The sequence below is a fragment of the Dermacentor variabilis genome, chromosome 1 (genome assembly GCF_050947875.1).
Source record: "Dermacentor variabilis isolate Ectoservices chromosome 1, ASM5094787v1, whole genome shotgun sequence".
NCBI lineage: Eukaryota > Metazoa > Arthropoda > Arachnida > Ixodida > Ixodidae > Dermacentor > Dermacentor variabilis.
Genome location: NC_134568.1, coordinates 276,663,009 through 276,682,286, shown reverse-complemented (window position 1 = coordinate 276,682,286; position 19,278 = coordinate 276,663,009). Strand labels below are relative to the sequence as shown.

At 48.1% G+C, this 19,278-nt stretch overlaps 1 protein-coding gene across 2 annotated transcripts in view; it reads left to right on the top strand.

The window, feature by feature from the left end:
- Window positions 1–19,278, top strand: part of LOC142565163 (fibroblast growth factor 17-like) — a 94,586-nt gene that overhangs the window by 61,397 nt on the left and 13,911 nt on the right. For both annotated transcript variants that reach the window (XM_075676238.1, XM_075676240.1), the window contains exon 3: window positions 11,876–12,041. In XM_075676238.1, the coding sequence (XP_075532353.1) occupies window positions 11,876–12,041 (166 nt within the window). The remainder of the gene's footprint in view (window positions 1–11,875; window positions 12,042–19,278) is intronic.

The following is a 19,278-nucleotide window of genomic DNA, read 5'->3' as shown; positions in this document are numbered from 1 at the left end:
CCATTTCTTTTTTTTTTCTTGATTTCAACTAAGATGTCATTAACTCGCGTTTGTTCCCTCACCCAATCTGCTCTTTTCTTATCCCTTAGCGTTACACCTATCATTCTTCTTTCCATAGCTCGTTGCGTCGTGCTCAATTTAAGTAGAACCCCTTTCGTAAGCCTCCCGGTTTCTGCCCCGTAGGTGAGTACTGGTAAGGCACAGCTGTTATACACTTTTCTCTTTAGGAATAATGGCAACCTGCTCTTCATGATCTGAGAATGCCTGCCAAACGCACCCCAGCCCATTTTATTCTTCTTATTATTTCAGTCTCATGATCCGGATCTGCGGTCACTACCTGTCCTAAGTAGATGTATTCCCTTACCACTTCCAGTGCCTTGCTACCTATCGTAAACTGCTGTTCTCTTCCGAGACTGTCAAACATTGCTTTAGTTTTCTGCAGATTAATTATTAGACCCACCTTTCTTTGCTTTGTTTTGTCTCTCCAGGTCAATGAGCATGCATTGCAATTGTTCTCCTGAGTTACTAAGCCAGGCAATATCATCAGCGAATCGCAAGTTACTAAGATATTCTCCGTTAACTTTTATCCCCAATTCTTCCCAATCCAGGTCTCTGAATACCTCCTGTAAGCACACTGTGATTAGCATTGGAGAGATCGTATCTCCCTGTCTGACGCCTTTCTTTATTGGGATTTTGTTGCTTTCTTTATGGAGGACTACGGTGGCTGTGGAGCCGCTATAGATATCTTTCAGTATTTTTACATACGGTTCGTCTACACCCTGATTCCGCAATGCCTCCATGACTGCTGAGGTTTCGACTGAATCAAACGCTTTCTCGTAATCAATGAAAGCTATATATAAGGGTTGGTTATATTCCGCACATTTCTCTATCACCTCATTGATAGTGTGAATATGGTCTATTGTTGAGTAGCCTTTACGGAATCCTGCCTGGTTTTTTTGTTGACAGAAGTCCAAGGTGTTCCTGATTATATTTGCGATGACCTTAGTAAATACTTTGTAGGCAACTGACAGTAAGCTGATCGGTCTATCATTTTTCAAGTCTTTGGCGTCCCCTTTCTTATGGATTAGGATTATGTTAGCGCTCTACCAAGATTCCGGTACGCTCGAAGTCATGAGGCATTGCGTATAGAGGGTGGCCAGTTTTTCTAGAACAATCTGCCCACCATCCTTCAACAAATCTGCTGTTACCTGATCCTCCCCAGCTGCCTTCCCCCTTTGCATAGCTCCCCAAGGCTTTCTTTACTTCTTCCGGCGTTACCTGTGGGATTTCAAATTCCTCTAGACTATTCTCTCTTCCATTATCGTCCTGGGTGCCACTTCCGCAATAATGTGTCTCATATATATATTAGCGCAGCGATTAGAGCGAACCGACCTCTTTAAATTAACTCTCAACATTTCATTCGCCAGTCGCGCTCGCGCTGTACTTGCACCGTGTTGCCTATTCATTGGCGTTGGCTCTTCTGATGATGAACTGCGCCTACCGCTTCTCTTTTCGCTGCGTGTCTCCTGGGCCGCTATTTTGTAGCGATGCCTTATGCCTTATTCTACGCTATTCTGATCATCCACCACACACGGCCGTGCGATCCCGTTGATAATGTGGGCAGACCGTCGCTCTGACCACTGGCCAAGCGCGAAAAGCGTGTGAAAGCATAGAATCGGAAAAGGCATCGCTGCAAAATACCGGCCCTGAGCTCGACCGAGTTGACGTTTCGCCCCCGCTTAGCACTTCGCGTCGCCAAATAGTACGCATGCGTGGTGCAGGATGGCGCTACAGCCTTTGTCGTTCTACGTTGCGTTCTTCTCAAGCATGACTTCAAGTCGTTATCTCCGAGGGGGCCATTTCGAGTGTTTGCCGAGCAATAACCACCGCGTGTCTCCCAGTTTCCATGCTGCCGTGCAGGACGATGCCCAAGAAAGGCTGCGTGACATCATCAGCATGCGTGAAAACCTTATCTTTGCGCAGAACTGCTGAGGCTCTTTCGGCTCGTAGTAGTAGTAGAAGCGCCCGTAGTAAGCGTATAGTAAAGAGAGACCGGTGAGGTAACGTCCTAGTGAATTGCAAGAAACATTCGTCCTAAGACGGAGGTTCGGAATGGTGCGCTTAGTAGATGCGCTGATTTGTTAATTAATAATCGCACTGGCGATTATCGCGCAAATCTCACTAATTGACATTTTAATTGGTGGTTATATGAGACATGTTGTAATTACGGAATTGAAGTCGCTCGCTACTCGAAGCATAACCTTTTGGTAAAAGCTTTGCCTTGCACCAGTTTCGAGAGATGCGCACACAAAATATGCTGTGAAATGCATTGCTGTTCCAATTAATCGTTACCGTAGTGAATTTTTCCGCATTGCTGCCGTGCATAGCTAGTCAGTCGTTTCGCTGCAGATTTTGAGTGCTTATTTCCCGAAATTGGTGCAAGGCAGATTTTCTAGAAAAAGGTGGTACTTTGAGCATAGAGCAGCTTCAATTTTGCAATTAAAAAATTATGGGTCTTTACATACCAAAAACACGATCTGATTATGAGGCACGCCGTAGTGAGGGACTCCGGAATAATGTGGACCACCCGGGGCACCACGTGCATTTAAATCTAAGCACGTGGGTGTTTTCGCATTTCTCCTCCATCAAAATGCAGCCGCCGTGGCCGGGACTTCATCCCTCGACTTCCTGCGTAGCAGCGCAACAACAAATTTTGCAATTACAACATGCCCCATATAGTCACTATAATGAAAATAACATTTAGCGAAATCTGTTCATTAATAATCGTATCGGCGGGTACCACAGAAATTGTGACGTCTGCCTCGGCTGTGAAGCCTAGTCAGTAAAATTATTTTTCTTTTGTCTCGAATCTCCCATTGTTAATAATCAGCGACAGTCGTTGCACCAGCCGCGGTGCCTCAGTGGCTATGGCGTGGCGCTGCTGGAATGCGAAAAACGCTCGTGTACCGTGCATTCTCCAGGTGGTCAACATTAATCCGGTATACTCCACTACGGCGCGCCACAAGCTCACATCGCAGTTTTGACACGTAAAACACCAAAATTTATGCAGTGCTCGCAGCAATACGCGGTATAGCATAGATTTTTCCAACAGAAATAGAATCAGTTACCTATCGTCGAGCTATAATCAAGCCCAAATCCGAGACGGAGAGAGAGAGAGAGAGAGAGAGAGAGGCACGTTGAGCAGATGTAAGACTGCGCCCGGTAGGGATCACTCGGTGCAGGAACAAGTTTTTTTTTTCGCTGGCATGTTTTAGTAAGCTCTTCATTTTCCGCTGCTCATTCTTTTTTTTTTTAATAAGCTTGTTCGTGCATAGACCGGCATAAAGTAGACTTGACAACAAGGTCTTATGAGCTTTTTTCTGGCTACTTTTAACATATAGTTCGCAACTTTTTCAGGGATTATGTATCGATGATCGTTCTGGACGGATAACTGTATCTAAATGTTTGGCCGATATAGTAAACCGCAGATAAAGAGAAAAGGCCGGAGGGCTGACGTTCGTGTGCGTGTGCGTGTCAGAAATGTGTACGCCAACGATGTTGTAGTCTGTTCATGTGTAATCATAACTTGTTTGTCGCCCAGTCAACCTGCTGAAGATATTATTGCGTCATTCGTTTCATGCCACCATTCCGCCATTTCATACCGCTGCATACATTTTTCAGTGCGCATGGTATATTGCGCTGCATGGTGTATTCAAATACCTGGTGTGCCGCTGAAGGGCGCTATCGGTGAACGCCTTTGAGCTGTGGCAGGTGCGCAGAACTCCAGCAAACAAATACCCGTGCAGGGCTTCTCAAATCGTGGCTGTCCACAAGTTGTGGAACCGGAGTGTCTTTCCAACAGCGTCGGAAGTGGAGCAAGTCTCCACCATCTCATCTGGCGGTCGCCTTACGGGACGCACGGACAGAACGATGGGGGTGGTCAAGTAACCAATGACCCCTTTTGTCGTCATCCGTTCCAACCATGACGACCCCCAGTGTCTCTCCAGTCTATAGTCGCCGTGAATGGTAATTGTCTCAAGTGACTCTGCTGATGTACCCCTCCTGGCTTACCTCCCCGAGAAAATGAGCAGAGCCAGAGAGCAAAGTCCCGTCTCTTCAGAGAGAACCCCCGGCTGGAGTGGCGGCCAGTGGCAGAGCGACGCGAGAAGTGGAAGGCGGGAGGACCCTGGAGTGGATTCTAGCCAAAAAGAAGCGCGCGTTCGCCGAAGCACGTCTGAGGGCCCGTGCTGTGTACACAGGCGTCTTGTGCTCAAGCGGCACCGCTGCTGCTGTGGAGGGCGGCGAGTGGGGAATCCGGAGGGGGGGGCCCCGGCATGGCTTCGCCGTATTTCACCGCACAGAGGCGCCTCCTTCGGATCTCGCTGCGAGCCTCGGGTCAGAACGAGATGCCACCAGCGAAGACGTGCGCTCCCTCTTTCTGCGGTTGGTCACCTTGCGTCTTCGCTCCGGGCCTTTCTTTCTTTTTCGGCAGCAGCACCATTATTATGATTACCGGCGCGGACCGTTCTTTTGAAGCGAACCGCGGTGATACACGTCGCGAGTTCATCAGCCCTATAAACCCATAGAGATAAGCGCGCTGTTTACCTCGCGTGGATTGGGTTCTCGGACGTGTAAGCCGTGCGCTACGCTGGAGGCACAAACACAGCTGCCCGTGTGCCGCCGGCGGAGGACTCCTTCCTTATCGGGGACGGCTGTCAACCACCGAAAACCTCCTTACGCAACCGCCGCCTCCGAAAGCGCGCTGTACAGGAAGAGCGCGCGTTTGCGCGCGCGCCGAGAAAAGGCCTCGACCTCGCGCGCAGGCTGCCCTGCCTCGGTGGGAATGTCGGCCTGGCGAAGAAGGTGCAGCGAGTGAAGCGGCGCTGGAAAAAGCGCGCGCCAGCGCCACTTTCCCCGGCTCGCGCCAGCAAGAGCGACGATGCTGTGGCGCAATATTAATTGAAACGTCTGGCGCGGCGCGGTTCAAAGAGGTCGTCGTGCGCCTTCCGATAAAACGTCGGGAGCAGAGGTTAATAACGGAACAAAAGCCGGAACGGCGCAAGTCCCGCCCCCCCCCCCTCCCGGGAAAAGGAGCGAATAATAAAGAGCGAAGTGCGAAAAAGTGGGAAAAAATAATCATTAGAAGTGCAGCAAAGCGCGCCCTCTTCTCCTCGACATGCTGGTACAGAGTTTTACGAAGCCCTCAGCGACGAAGGCGCGCCAAATGAACAAGAAAAATAAAAACGAGGAGTTCGTTCAAAGAGGGCTCCGTCTACAAGCAGTGAATGTCGGCGAAGTTGCGCCATAGCGTGCCGCGGACAGCGTGGAGAGGAACATTTCTGGCCGTGGCCTTCCGGCTTCAGGCACACATTCAAGCCGAACAGCTGTCAGGGGCGCTTCTAAAACACGCGCGCATGGTTCGTGGGTCGTCTTTATCCACTCTCCCTCATATAGAGCGAACGAAGCTTCGCTTGTATGTCGTCCACCCCTTTCCGATTTCCTTATTTCCCGCAAGTAGCGAAATTCGATAACGTTGGAGGGAAGGAAATAAAGATAAGGGCCCGGCGCTAGCGGCAGGCGAATTGCAAATTCCTCAACCTCGCGCTGTTGCCCAGAAATAATTCACTCCCAAATCAACAGCCCGTTCATTCGGACTTGATTTTCACGCCGAAGAACGCCTTTGAAACATTCCGCATAAGTGCATCGTTTGCCTTGCGCCACGATCTGAAATCAGAGACTCCGGCACCTTGGCAACAAAGTAACAAACAGCAAGCGGCTAATGAAGCGGCCGCTGTCGCACCGCGTATCTGTGCGCTCTCTGGAGTAGGCAAAACAAGAGAGATTATCTCGGAGCCAGGCGCGAACGGAAATGGCCCTCGACTTGCCCCGTGAGGAGTGCCGCTATGGTAACAAGCGGTGAGAATATACGGCTGACAAGTGTGCGCCCGCGGTGCGTCATCTTCCGTGACGCTGCGTTCTCTGGCTAGCCACTCGCTGTAATTTTACCTTTCAGAGAATCTCAGATCGCTTGGACGATAGCGATGCCCGTGATCAATCGAGAGGTTTTATTGTGGAAAATACGACAGTTCCGCATTCGAGCCAGAAAGAGTACAAACAGACCGGAAGAGCGTCGAGTTCCCGTGGAACACTTGATTGACACATGCAGAGCCTGTGTCGTAACGCGCACGAACACGTTGTGACGTAACAGATACGAGAAACCAAGGCAAACGTTTCACTCTGTCGCGAATATGTGTATATTTTGCGGGTAGTTATATTTCTTTTTTCTCTCTCTCTCTGTCATTTATGTAACCTTTTATCTCCCCACTTCCTATTCTCCTCTCCTGACCACCGTTTATGTGGTAGTTTATACGCTGGGCAGTATACGGCGAGCAGGAATTTCCTTATTTCCTATTTTCAGGAAAAAAAATAGACAGCAACTTACTGCTTATGGCTAATAGCAACAGCGCACTTTTGTTATTCGCCATGAACGAATACCAATTCGCCCCCCCCCCCCTTCCAAGTTTACTATACTCTTCACTTACTACTACAGTGCGCCAACAAATGCAAACAGCTTTCATGCCCGAGCAAAGCTGGGTTTCTTGAGTTTATTGGGGCGTTATCCTAGTTATGCGGATGTTAGCTCACTGGAGGTTGCGAGTAAATAACTTCTTTTCAGTGAAGTCGGCATTATGTCTAGCACGCATATTTACGCTTACAATAATTGATCACACAAAGGTGTCTGCTCAGATTCTGGACATGTCCACTGACAGCAGGTCGAGCGTAAACTGTTCGTGCATGTCACTTTATATTCACTGCAAAACTGAGTAGCTCCCAAATCTTTCTTCTAGCCTGATTTTTTTTCTCACGGATATAGAAAGCAGAATGAAGTCATTTTTTTTAGACTACACGGTTTCCCATACGGCGTATTATAATGAAATAAATGCGTGCATTTTTTTTCTTTGTGAATAAGCTACATAAGTTGCCTGTGAGGCTTATCGGGCATAATTAACTGAAGTGACTGTTCGTAGTCTGTCGACCAGTCTGTCCTCATCCTGGCACCTCGAAGCACTTTCTCTCTTGTGGTCTTTGTCCCTGAACACAGCCATTATATGACGACGCAGCGTTGTCAGTTGAGTACGCCATGCGTGACAACATAATATTTCAAGCAGAAGGAAAAGCTGTGCGTTGTCCGGAGCTAGTGCCCGACTTATATCGTAGTGCACCTTCTGTGGTGATCTGATGACAAATCACGGGTGGCGTTAGCTGAACTCGTAAAACTGTTAGGCTTACAGCAACGATGGAATTCCCATGGTTTTTACCAGCTTTCGTTAGACCGGCTAATAATAATGGCTTGCAATCAACCAAATGTCGTTCCCGCGCTGTCGTAAGATATGTCAGCCGTAGCCTATACCCACTAAACGAGATCTTAAAGCGAAGCTGTGTGGTGCAGCGCGAAGGGGGACAAGGAACGCAGGAAAACGAGGACAAAGCTCTTACTGCCTACTGAAATTTTATTGTCTGATATAAGGTTTTATATAGAAAAAAAAACGGAAACCACACAGCCTCATGGGGAACCAACTAGCCCAAACCGTCACCCTTATTAAAGCGAAGCTTTCTTTGCCTTCAATAAATGTTTTGTACTACTACTACTACTACTACTACTACTACTACTACTACTACTACTACTACTACTACTACTACTACTGCCGTCATGTAGCGCAGAAGGGCTTGTGTTGCTTTCTGGGCTGATGAGGTAGTAAGGCCCGCAAGACCTTAGCGTAGGTGAAAGACCGTTCGTCCTAAAGAGTGCATTCTGAAATCCTCGCGGGTCCTTTTTGGGATTCGCTCTCACCTGACGCTATTCTTGTTATAGGCCTACTATAGGTTTCCCTGGATCTGCTACATCTGCTTATATTTCTTTTTTCTTTAAATGAAACTCTTCGTTTCAGCTTCTAGGAGGGGTTGCGCATTTTGGCGTAAAACAGAAGTCAAAGCAAACGTAAAAAAGACAAAAAGAAAAAGAACCAGTCGTGCCAGACAAATAGCGCCATTGCGGAACGGAGAAAAAAGTTCCTGACCGGGCTTTGCACCCAAGCCTTTTGTATTGTGCAACACATTGAACGAAGTACGAAATGTTTGCGTTCACTTCCTTTTTCCTTGTGCACCGGTGGTTTGCCGGAATTTTTGCCAGCGCACGCGTTTCTCCTTATGTCTTAAGTACTCGCAGTGTTCCGCATCGAATCGGTAATTCTGCAGTAAAGAGTAAGGAGTCGGGTTTCTGGAGCCCTCAGTGATTGCTTCAGCGGCGGCGTTGGATATGTGTGCCCGCAAGAAGTAGCTGATCAGGCCTGTAGAAGTGGTCGTTTCGCATTTAATAATACCTACGGGCTTCGAAAGCCACTCAGTGGCTTATGTGTTTTACTTCGGGTGGCAAGAAAAAAAAAATGAAATGTCCAGTTTACCGCGACGAGGAAAGCAGGGCAATCACCTGAGGTTCCTGGAATGTGTACTGAAAATTCATGGGGCGCGCTATAGGCCACTCTTCTGCGTGCCGTGAATTCATTCGCTTCAAGTACCATTCCGCGGGACGTTCACATTGCTGAAGTAGATGATCTGTGTCCTCTCTGCGATGGCGATTCTCTATAGACGCAAGATGAATTCATTTGTTCGAAACCAAAGGCAATTATTTGGCTTATGCGTGGCAACCGTTTTGTGCCTGTCTAATGCACCGGTTTCGAGACTGCTGCAGAGATCCGTGGGAGAGTGCGTGGTCTATATTATACTTGGGCGCCGAACCTCGCTCGGGAGAGAGGATACACAGTGACACCGCTACACGAGCGCATATTGGTTGGCCTATAGCCGACACACTTTCGTCGGTGCATTTCGAGTGACTTGAACCCTATACGGGAGCTTTCGACACCTTCGACTTTGTCCTGTGAATGGGTTCCTCGCGGCCGAAGCGCGGCGCGACCGACCGAGCCGGCGCGTCTCTTTTGTTTCTTGTTTTTTTTTTTTTCGGGCGCTCGGATCGGGAGCTCCGTGGTGGCGGCTCGTCACGGGGCGGGTCCGTACACGGCACAGTTAATCAACCTTTTCGTGGCCGCGGGTCGCCTTCGGCCGGCCGCTGTCAGCCGCGGAATCTTGCCCGGGGGCCAATCGGCTGCAGTCTCCCCGCGCATGCTTTGGCGAAAGCGGCCGAACGCCGTCCATCAGGAGCGCTCCGGATGGCCGCCGTCTGCGGCGCGGGAAAATTCGGGGGCGTCGAGAACAGGCGCCGTGATTGATTCCGGACTCGACCTGTCTTCTGCCGAATCCCCGCTCATGACGTGACGTGACGAGCTGACAAATTCGGCCGACATTTCGCGCAGAAAGCACCGCGAATCCCGCGGCCTGACGCATCCGCCGGCGCCGGACTTGCACCCCGCACGGCGTGCACACCACCCGCGCGGCCGCCCGAGGCGTCGACCGTGCACTGTTGGCGTTACGCCTTCTCGCTCGGCGGCCCAGACTCCTATCGCTCTCGCTCGGCACGAAGAGGCTGCAAAGAGGGGTGGCAACGTTGGCGTCAATTTGAGCCATCGCCATGAGCTGTTTGATAGGCCTGTGCGACGCAGCGTCGACCTTGGTGCACGGGAGCTTAGTCGTCTCAGGCTGCAAAGAAGAAAAAAAAAAGGAAAACTTGGCAAAAAGTTATTTTGTCAGAAATGTCGAAGTTGTCACGGGCACCTAAGCGCAAGGACTATTGTAGGGCGCGCACAATATCGGTATGACCTGTTCTTGTTGATAAACTGGCGTCTGATAAACTAGGTTCTACTGAATCAAGAGCGTTCTCAACAATAATTGGAGCTCTTTATGTTCTGCTTATAAGTAATATTCGCGAACTCGTAGTATTCACCATTCTTCCTGAACTTATCTGCCCTCTGTTTCTCGCATATTAAAATTTGCCGAAATAAATAATTTATAGATTTTTTTTTCGGCGTTGGGCGCAAAGACAAAAGAAAATGCAGGGTGGTTGACGAGAGAATGTCTTCTGTTGGGTGCCCTGCACTGGGGAAAGGGGAAACGGCTCTGGAGAAAGTACAACATATAAGGGCCTACAAGCAACGCCCTCGTGAGCAAATCGTGCTCCTTCCACGATCGTCGTCGTCATGGTCTTCACTTTCGCGGTTGAAGTGCTGACAGGAGCCGGCTTCTTCGTTGGTATACCGGGTGTTTCAGCGAAGACTAAGCAATTCCTAAAGCAGTGCAGTAAAAACGAACGGGCCATTATATATATATATATATATATATATATATATATATATATATATATATACATACATACATATTGGGGGCGGGGGGCGATACATTATTTGCACAGGTGGGCTTAGAGTATATTTGAGTAATGAAATATAAGTTACTAAGTGAGTTCTTGTTATTCACATTAGGGCACGTGCTGCAATTGCGGAATCGAAGCCGGTCATTGTCCAAGGCAGGTCCACGTACATGGCCCTACAGACTAGCACCAGTTTCGAAATATATCCATGCACAAACTCGTGGCAATGTGCACTGGCGCTTCACAGATTATTTTCACAGAAATCTTTAAGCAGTACGGAATTAAATCATGCAGGCGGGAACACCAATGCACCTCGTTGGAGATATTGGGGGCGTATACGTTGAAACTGGTGGTAATCTAAGGGGTAATCGCTGTATGCGGTTATACGTCGAGCACCGAATGGATTCGATTCCACTATTGCAACATGCCCCTTATGGCAATTAATTGAAAAGTTTATTAGTGTATCTAGCTAATCATAGATGTTATCGCTGGTTATCTGATATCCAATTTCTGATGTCCACCGGAACGAAAAGCGAGTCGTGGAAGAAAAAACAGAAACGTATTTACCTCTATATAAGCTGCGCCATTTTTAAGGATTGCGCAATGTTCACTGAAACACTTGGTATAATAGCTCTCTCTCTCTCTCTCTCTCTCTCTCTCTCTCTCTTCGTTTTTTTCTTTTCTGTATTATGTTACATTTTAGTTTTGTAATAAAGTCTACTTACAGTGTATTCTGTTGGGGCTTTGTACGCATATCTTTCTGTGACTTTTTCTGTGTCGCAACACTCTCTGTCATTTCAGCCCGAGTTCGTGTGATTTGTGTGCTGTGTATACAGCCTGCGTGCCTAATTATAGGAGCAGAGTCCTTCGTCAGGCTATTCACTGTAAGATAAATTACACCCTTATTCATTTTTAAGGGTCTCAATTATTTTACAGAGTATAGGTCCTTTACGCTCTGCTCCTGTTCTGTATACAGACAGAACAATAAATTCATTCATGTAATGTGCCTCAGTCACTGTGCATGCCTTTCGCTTTCAATATCTGTGCCCTTGCTCGCCCCCGTAGATTTTCCAACGAAATTAACTGAAGGGAAATCTGGCTCTAGTATCTATGGGAGTTGCAAGCATAATGGTTCAGTCATCATGGGAGTGATGGTACACGGATTCCACCTGAACTTCGTCCTTCTGGCTTCAGACGACTTTCTGACTCTGTGATTGGTCATGTACAATGAAAGACTGCGTTATAAATGCAACGATTCGCGACGTTTCTGCACGTGTGCGCAGTCTTGCTTCCTTACGCGTTGTTGCGGAAAAAGGCTGCTCGCAAATTTCGTCCAGTTACGGCAGGTAAATCGTGATGAACAACGTCACAAGCACGTCCGAAGTCACAAGCGCGAAGATTAGACAAATACATGCGCTAACCGCCATTCCCATGGCGGCTGAACGATCGCAGTGCCAGAGTTTCCTCTAGGAATTTTAGTGCAACAATATGGCTCGCCCTTTGTTTTCGTGCGCCGCGTTGCTGCAGCGCGCATCACGCGGCCGCTTTCCTCCGTTTCAGGTGAAGTGCCAGGGTTTCAACTTCAAGAACAAACACGGAAATCTAGGCAGTGACGTCCAAGGCGGCCGCTCCATCCAGATCGAGCTTGTTCTCTACAACCGGTGCAGCCGCGGCAATATCCAGCTCGAGGGCAAGAAAGTGACCGCCGCCCCGGGAAATTCTTCCAGTAAGTTTGACGGCCGTCACACGATGCTATAGAGTTCTTACGGAGGCCGTCGATGAGCGTGTTGCTTGTTCGCGCTTGTCGACCCTCTCCGGTTCGGGGAAACTGTGAGTAAACGCATTCGCGCGATATCTAACGTTGTTTTCACGTGAATGCATTAGTTAAATAGAATCTACAGTCACCGCGACTCGCCGTCTTGTGTCATAGTCTATGTTGGCGTTCGCACTCCGAAAGAAGCGAAAAAAAGTGACGTCGGAAAACGGCATGCAACCCTACTTGTTAATGCTATAGGAGCTCGTGTTTTCTTTGCCGTGAGCGTCATGGTGGAAACATATTATGATTAGAGAGTCGTAGCTCCAAGCTTAGACTTGGCGTGCGTATCCACAGAAGAGTGTTGCGTAGGTCTGACATCTTGGATGTGTGGTCACCGCTAAAGTATAGAAGTATAGTGTAGTTAGCCTGACTTAGAAACTGCGCTGACACCAGGGGCTTCATAGTCTTCTCGGTCGATCACTTTCGGAAAGGATATATCTTTAAGTGCGCTTGAATTTACTGAGCCAGCGGAAGTGGTCGCAATGAAACAAATGGCACAGCTCCCACCAGCGTTAATTTCACGTCGCATAGGTATCAACTGCTCAAGTTCACTGACAGCGTGCTTGTCACCAAGGCCCATTCTCATGGGTCGCGAAACTTCGAACTCAACTGTCAGCTACATCAAGAGCGTTGCGATTGAATTTCGACTTGCCTCATTGTGATATGTGAACTGTGGATGTATAATGCGTTGTTTGTTATACCATAAGGGACAAATGTGTTACAACTATGCAAGTTTAAAAACTCGAGCTAGTACAATTTCGTGAATTTTTAAAAAAAATATTTTCATATTCTTTCTACTGCGCCGTTTAGTCGATGGCTGGTGTGACGTTCTTACGCAGGGCTAATTAGATCTGAAAAAACGCCCACGCTCGGGACATCTGTTTCTTAAATGGGCTTTCAGAAGCACATGCATTAAGGTGTATCGCGGCTCTTTAGGGAATTTTCACATATGTTTGAGCTAACAATGACTGCTTTTGCGCTTTCCAACGTCATCCCTCTCCACGTGAACGTTGTCAACGCATGAGTTTGTCATCGTTGTCATCGCACGTCCGTCAAGATGGCGTATTGTTTGAGTGTTAAAGACGACGGCTTGCGTCTAATCGGCGGGAAATTCTGAGCTCGTTGACCCTCGGTCAGGTTATAGCTAGTCAATAGCGACAGAAAATCGAACAAGTCCATGGCTTAGCGGCATGAGGGCCAATAGGCTCATGGTCGTATCCTATTTACTGGAGATGCGCTATTTTTATTCTTTTTAAACATAGGAACATGCATATGTGTCAGCGCGTTTGCCTGCATATATATCCGGGCGTTTGTCGTCTGTCGTTATGCGTATTCGCGCGCACGTGCGCGTGCATGTAAGATGTACAGTTATATTATTATATCTATAGTTAGCGCCAAGCAACACGAAAACGTGTTTCTGTTGGTGTTCTTTTTATTCCGTGTGTAAAGTTACACTAGGTTCGTTCCATCAAAAGTGTCTCTCCCTAACCCAGATGGTGCCAGCCTCCATAAATCGCCATGTTTCAAATACGTCGGCTTCCACGGAAACTTCGCTGCGATGGGCCAATTCCAGCAAGGCTAGATCCGCCTGCAGCCAACGTCCTCCTCCTTTTCAGCCAGCGAGAGAGAGAGAGAGAGAGAGAGAGAGAGAGAGAGAGAGAGAGAGGGAAACAGGGAAGTTAATCAAGGTCTCGCCAGGATGGCTACCCTACATGTAGGGAAGGGGAAAGAAAGATAAGAAGGAAGAACGTGCATCTACGATTGCCTGCGCAGTCGCAGATGGACGTTCACTCATGTATATGTTCGCTCACGATGAATGTTCGCTCACAAGCGCTCATCTAGTACAGTTGCCTTCAAAAAGCCAATTAGCGCTTTGGTGGCCTTGTGCACACTAGAGGTCTTCCGCCAGGGTCCCAGAATCTTAGCTTCTGAAAACGGTCTGTCGTCTAAGCGGCGAAGAGTCATAATCTCGCCGAGAGTTGTAGGTTGGAAAATGGCACAGTCTGTGTCCTATGGTCTCACCCCGTCCGGAAGAGTTGCACGCGGCGCTGTTGACCATTTGAATGAGGTCTGAATAAGTGTTTGTGAATGCGACGCATAACCATAGCTGGCACTCTAAAGTTGCTTCACGACGGGAGAATTCGGGTGGCAGGCGACTTCATGACGTTCTACTTGATCCAGCGAGGAGTCGCGTCGGACATTAGGTCAAGCAAAAGTGAAAGTACTCCCAAAGTGATCGGTCGAGAATATGGTCCTAAGCGACGCTTAGTCCGTCTTCCACTTAATCACATGTGAATCGAAGCTGGATTTTCCTTTCGTCTATCCAGTAGCTGAGCTTTGAGCTTTCTGCTGACTGGCTAAGCAGTTTGCGCACACTCAGATGCTCCCACGCTTAGCGGCTGAGCGTAGTCGGAGTATAGTTGGGCTATTCAGAGCGAGCTTGCGCGTAAACTCAGCTGGAACGCATTATTGTTGGCATGACTGACACAACGGTCGTCATTTGCTTTCGTAAGATGAGGAACAATACGGGGCCCTCTACATAAGAGCTCTACGGCCCATTCCAGGCGCAGGTATAGTGAGTGGCGTCACTCACCTTAACGGCCAACTGTAACGAAATTTCAGTTTGGCTAAAAGGATTATAAATTGGTAGCGTATACTACTGATGCATTGTCCAATTTTCTTTTTAAAAGCCTTTAATTAAGCAGCGACGTTGGCACCTGGTGGTTAGCGGATGTGACGCACATCCCAGAACGTGGCCTCCGAGATTTTCAGCGTGCCACGTGTGCCGCTTGATCGCCGAGGTTACGCGCAGGAACTGCGCTGCTTCTCAACGGTCCGGGTTCTGCCTCATTTCCGGCGATCGGTAACGGCGGCGTCTTGTTTTTTTTATCAGTTTCCGCGTCGAAAATGTCTAAATTCGCGAGCTTTCCGCGACGCACCCACTCGTATTTCAAACGTGGAGAGAGAAGTCATAAGGGAAAAGCATGGAGCTTAGCGTAGAGTTTCGCAAGTAGGCTGTTCTGTATCTCCGCTATATGAACCTGGGCTTTTTACGCGGTTCCAAAATTTCGTTGCAGTTCGCCTTTAACCGCTCGCCGCTTTGGCTAAGGTGTCTTGCCATGCTGTCGCCATGCGTCTCCCAAGGGCAGGGCAAGATTACGCTGCGGCCTCTTGTCGGTACAAGCGTGCCGGCAGGTGTGCCCATTCAGATAACACGTGTGCGCGGACAACATAAACTTTCCATTCAGCCTAATCAAGTGTGTTACCGTGATCTGCATGGTGGCTATCTGCACGGTGGTTTGCACGGGCAGAACTAGATAAGGGATCAACAGTCGTCGTTTTACTAGCTGCGGAAGTTCGCCGGGGGTGCCAGAAGATGAAAAAAAAAAAAAATAGAGAGAGAGATAGGGAGAAAAAGAGAAGCTGGTTGGAGGCGATAAGACTCATTTGGACGTCATGATATGTATTGTTTGTCTTTCCGTCTGGCCCTTTATCCTTCGCTCTGAAATATGGGGCAGATTCGTCGAAACATCTAAACGGACGGCGAAGGCGCATCGCGTAGCGTATAAAGGGCGTTCGATACAACGATACGAGCGCGTACTTCAGCGTTATAATATGCGCGCCGATTGTTGTCAAGCTGCGCGATTTCTTTTCCATTTTTTCCTTCTTTCTTTTTTCTTTTTTTGGTAGAAACGCAGTCTGCGTTTGCGACCTGATTAGAATGACGCGCATGCGGGACAATATTATTGTCTGCGTAGCCTGCGCAAAAACAAAAACACCGGCAGTCGGATTCTCGATTACTGACTTCTTTCTGCACCCATTTCAACTGTAGGGGCTTGAAATCCACAATGACAGTAAACATACCCGAGCCTTTCGAGTTGGAATTCTGCAGTTGCACATAAGCAAGCTGTTGAACAAAACTCGAAATTTTCAAGTGAACCTTGAGAACTTCCCATAGAACCAGTAGAATTCGCTCACATATAAGTATGCTCACTTTGGTTGCACCGGCTAGCCGCTTTTGATCCAGTTAACCTCACCAGAACTCACTCACCTCGTCAAGATCCCTGGTGCAACATACACGTAGTGTACACATTACCATAGTGAAGACGGCAATACGTAAAGAATGTCGTGCCCTGGACAAGGTGGAGGAACTGAGACAGGACAGCGCCTGCAGTCCTGTGTGCATTTCTTCTATGTGCGTTGCCATGATATTACGCTGTCGTCATATACGAATAATTCGGGTTTAGGCATTTCTTTATGCCTTGTTCTCTATTTATTTTATTTGGGAGCACACTTGGGGATGCGCATTTCGCGAACGCATTGCGTTGTATCGTAGCATGTTGAGCATTCCTCTAAACAGCTTTCAAGAAAAGTTACGATTAATTTCGAGTACGTTTTGAAGAGTCATCAGGAAGGACAGTTTTTCGGGACAAATGAACTCTTTTTCAGTGTTCGGGAAGCCCCACCTCCAGTTTTTTTTTTATTTCCCAATCCACGAGGCTAAATGTGAATGGATCCTTGAAAACGTGCGTTTATGATGAATAGTCGAACTCGCTCATCGCAGCAGTAAGCAAGCAGCGTCGCTTTACCTGCCTTGTGGCTTAACGTTCTTTTTCAGTGTATGACGCATGCTTTGCCTGTACGCGGCATCGGCGCCGGGGAGGGACGCTGCGGGTCCATGCACCTGGCCGGTTGTCCGCTGTCGAGCCGGGCCGACAGGTGCGAGGAATGGCAGCACAGGCTCGAGCGGGTGCGAGATACGCTCCGAGATATCTCCTCCATCTCTTACGTCTCACAGGCAACAAGTGGTGCTTGATATAAAAACTGTATTGACAGCACGTAATGATACGATTGTTGTCGTGGGTCAAGGTGACGTCGCGCAATCGGCGCTGATACCGTGATCCGAAGTCTTTGTGCTCGTTCACGTGGCGACAGTTTCGTAAAGATAACGTGGACAGGGACGCAGTGTTCGGGGTAACGTCGTCTTAGTGCACCTTTGAAGCTCACGAGCACGCCGCGGGCTGCAACACTATTCTGTGAGCGCTCGGTATAGCAGTTGCAGGCAGTGCGCGTTCTGCGTTCTGCTGCTTTACAAAGCGTTTACCCCGAGGCTTCCTTAGTACCTTTACGGGACAGTCACGGGAGAGCTGAGAAAAAGTATATATATATATATATATATATATATATATATATATATATATATATATATATATATATATATATATATATATATATATATATATATATAGAGAGAGAGAGAGAGAGAGAGAGAGAGCGTAATACAGACAGCGTAAAATTGCGTTGGTTTGCTTTTCACCTGTGTGACCTTGGCAGAGCACAAGCGAAGGCCTACGACCAATCTTGAATGCCCCCTGTCACAGCCCTGCTGCGACATGCATACCGACCAATTCTTGTTCATTTCTTGGCAAAAAGAAAGGAAAACGAGTCGTGACTGATGGGCCCGACGTCAAGCTGGGCAGAGACGCGAGATCGCGTTCTCGCGTTCGGTGGCGGACAAGCGTCGCCGAAAGGTATGGGTCTGATAGAGAAGCCGCCAGGAGAGCCGCGGTGTAGGTGATTAGGAAGTACTGTCACGGGCTGTTTGAAAGGGCCAGGGGGACTGCCCTAGCGTCTAGCGAGTCATTCCGTATATACATTCAGCCTAGTATGTGGCCTGGTTTTTTTCAGGCGATTGGGAATTACGTCTAACTCGGTCGTTGCTTGGCTGCTCGATGCTGAGCACGCGCTTCTGCGTCGAAGAACGTCGCCGTCGGTGTCTATTACTTAGCAGTGGGCTGTTCTGTCGACAGCCGCCGCATCGCGCGTCGAACCGCGCCTCTCTAAGTCGCGTGATTTCTGTTGCGCCGTGCCGCGAAGCGTTCGAGAATGCCTAAATGTGGAGGACCGCCGGGTTTCTGCTCACGGTGCCAAAAACTTATTTCCAAATATCTCGCATTCCTCGGGCATCTATCGTGCTTGCAGTAGCAAACGAAATCGGTCCGCGCTCGAGGCGAACGCCTTCACAACATCCTGTGAGCCAGAGAAAACGGGAAAAAAAATGTTCTGAAAAAATGTACAGATTAAATTTGTTTTCACACGTTCCTTGGAACACCAAATAGTTTGCTCATATACTGATGCAGTTGTGAGAAGTGCAGCTACTTCAAAACAGGAAGTTGCGCCGAAGAAGCCATACTTCTTTTTCGTATTTATTGATTATACGCGCTCAGAAATGAACATCGGAATGAACAAAGAAACAGAAGTTTTCTTAAAATTGCCACCTTTGAAAAGACATTTGTTTGTTTGTCTGTTTTTTGTCTTTAAAGTAAGATTACGTGTGTTATTTTTCTTTTAAGAACAAACAGAAGTTATCCTAAAACGTTTGTTTGTTTTTTTGTTCTTAAAGAACAAACGAGAAAAACATTGAGAGAAGTACGTGTTTACATGCATGGAAGCTTTAGCTCATGTTTAAAATATTATATTAAAGCGAAGCTCTTAGCCTATAGTTGGTAGAGATTTTTCGGGTCCCTGTGCGCAGTGCTCACACAGAAATGTGGGCCTATCCCGGAGACATCGCGAAGAAGCGGCAAGCGCACAGTGCACTGCCTCTCCAAGAGGCACCGCATGACGTCATCAGGTGACATCATCACTTGACGAAGGCGCCATCGCGAGACGTCACGTTTGACGTGATGGCGTCATCAGATTGCGTCATCAGGCGATATCGTCACGTGACAATGCCGTTATTCTCTCGTATCTCCGAATTACAATCGGAAGCTACCATGTCTGCAGCTTATGTCTAAGTCGTACTCTACGAATTCTCTGGCGCAATTTACTTTGAAAAATTGAATTGCTTCAATCGGGCACGTGCGCTTGGCGGGAGGGCCTTGAGGAATGAGCGTGTATGCTGCACTTCCACACACGTACGTGCGCGGGTGACGTACGTCGCTTGTGGTGCTTTTCAAACGTCGGCAACAGCTTCGCTGTGCATCCACTTTCACAGGGTGCAATGGAGGCGAATATATTTGTTTTTTTCGCTGCACCATTTGTGGAAATGAATGTAGGCGTGCGTCCTATGCTTAACTCGCTAGTTTAAATGCGTACTCACGGTTTTACTACATCCATGTGGACTGTAGTAAAATTTTCCAACTGT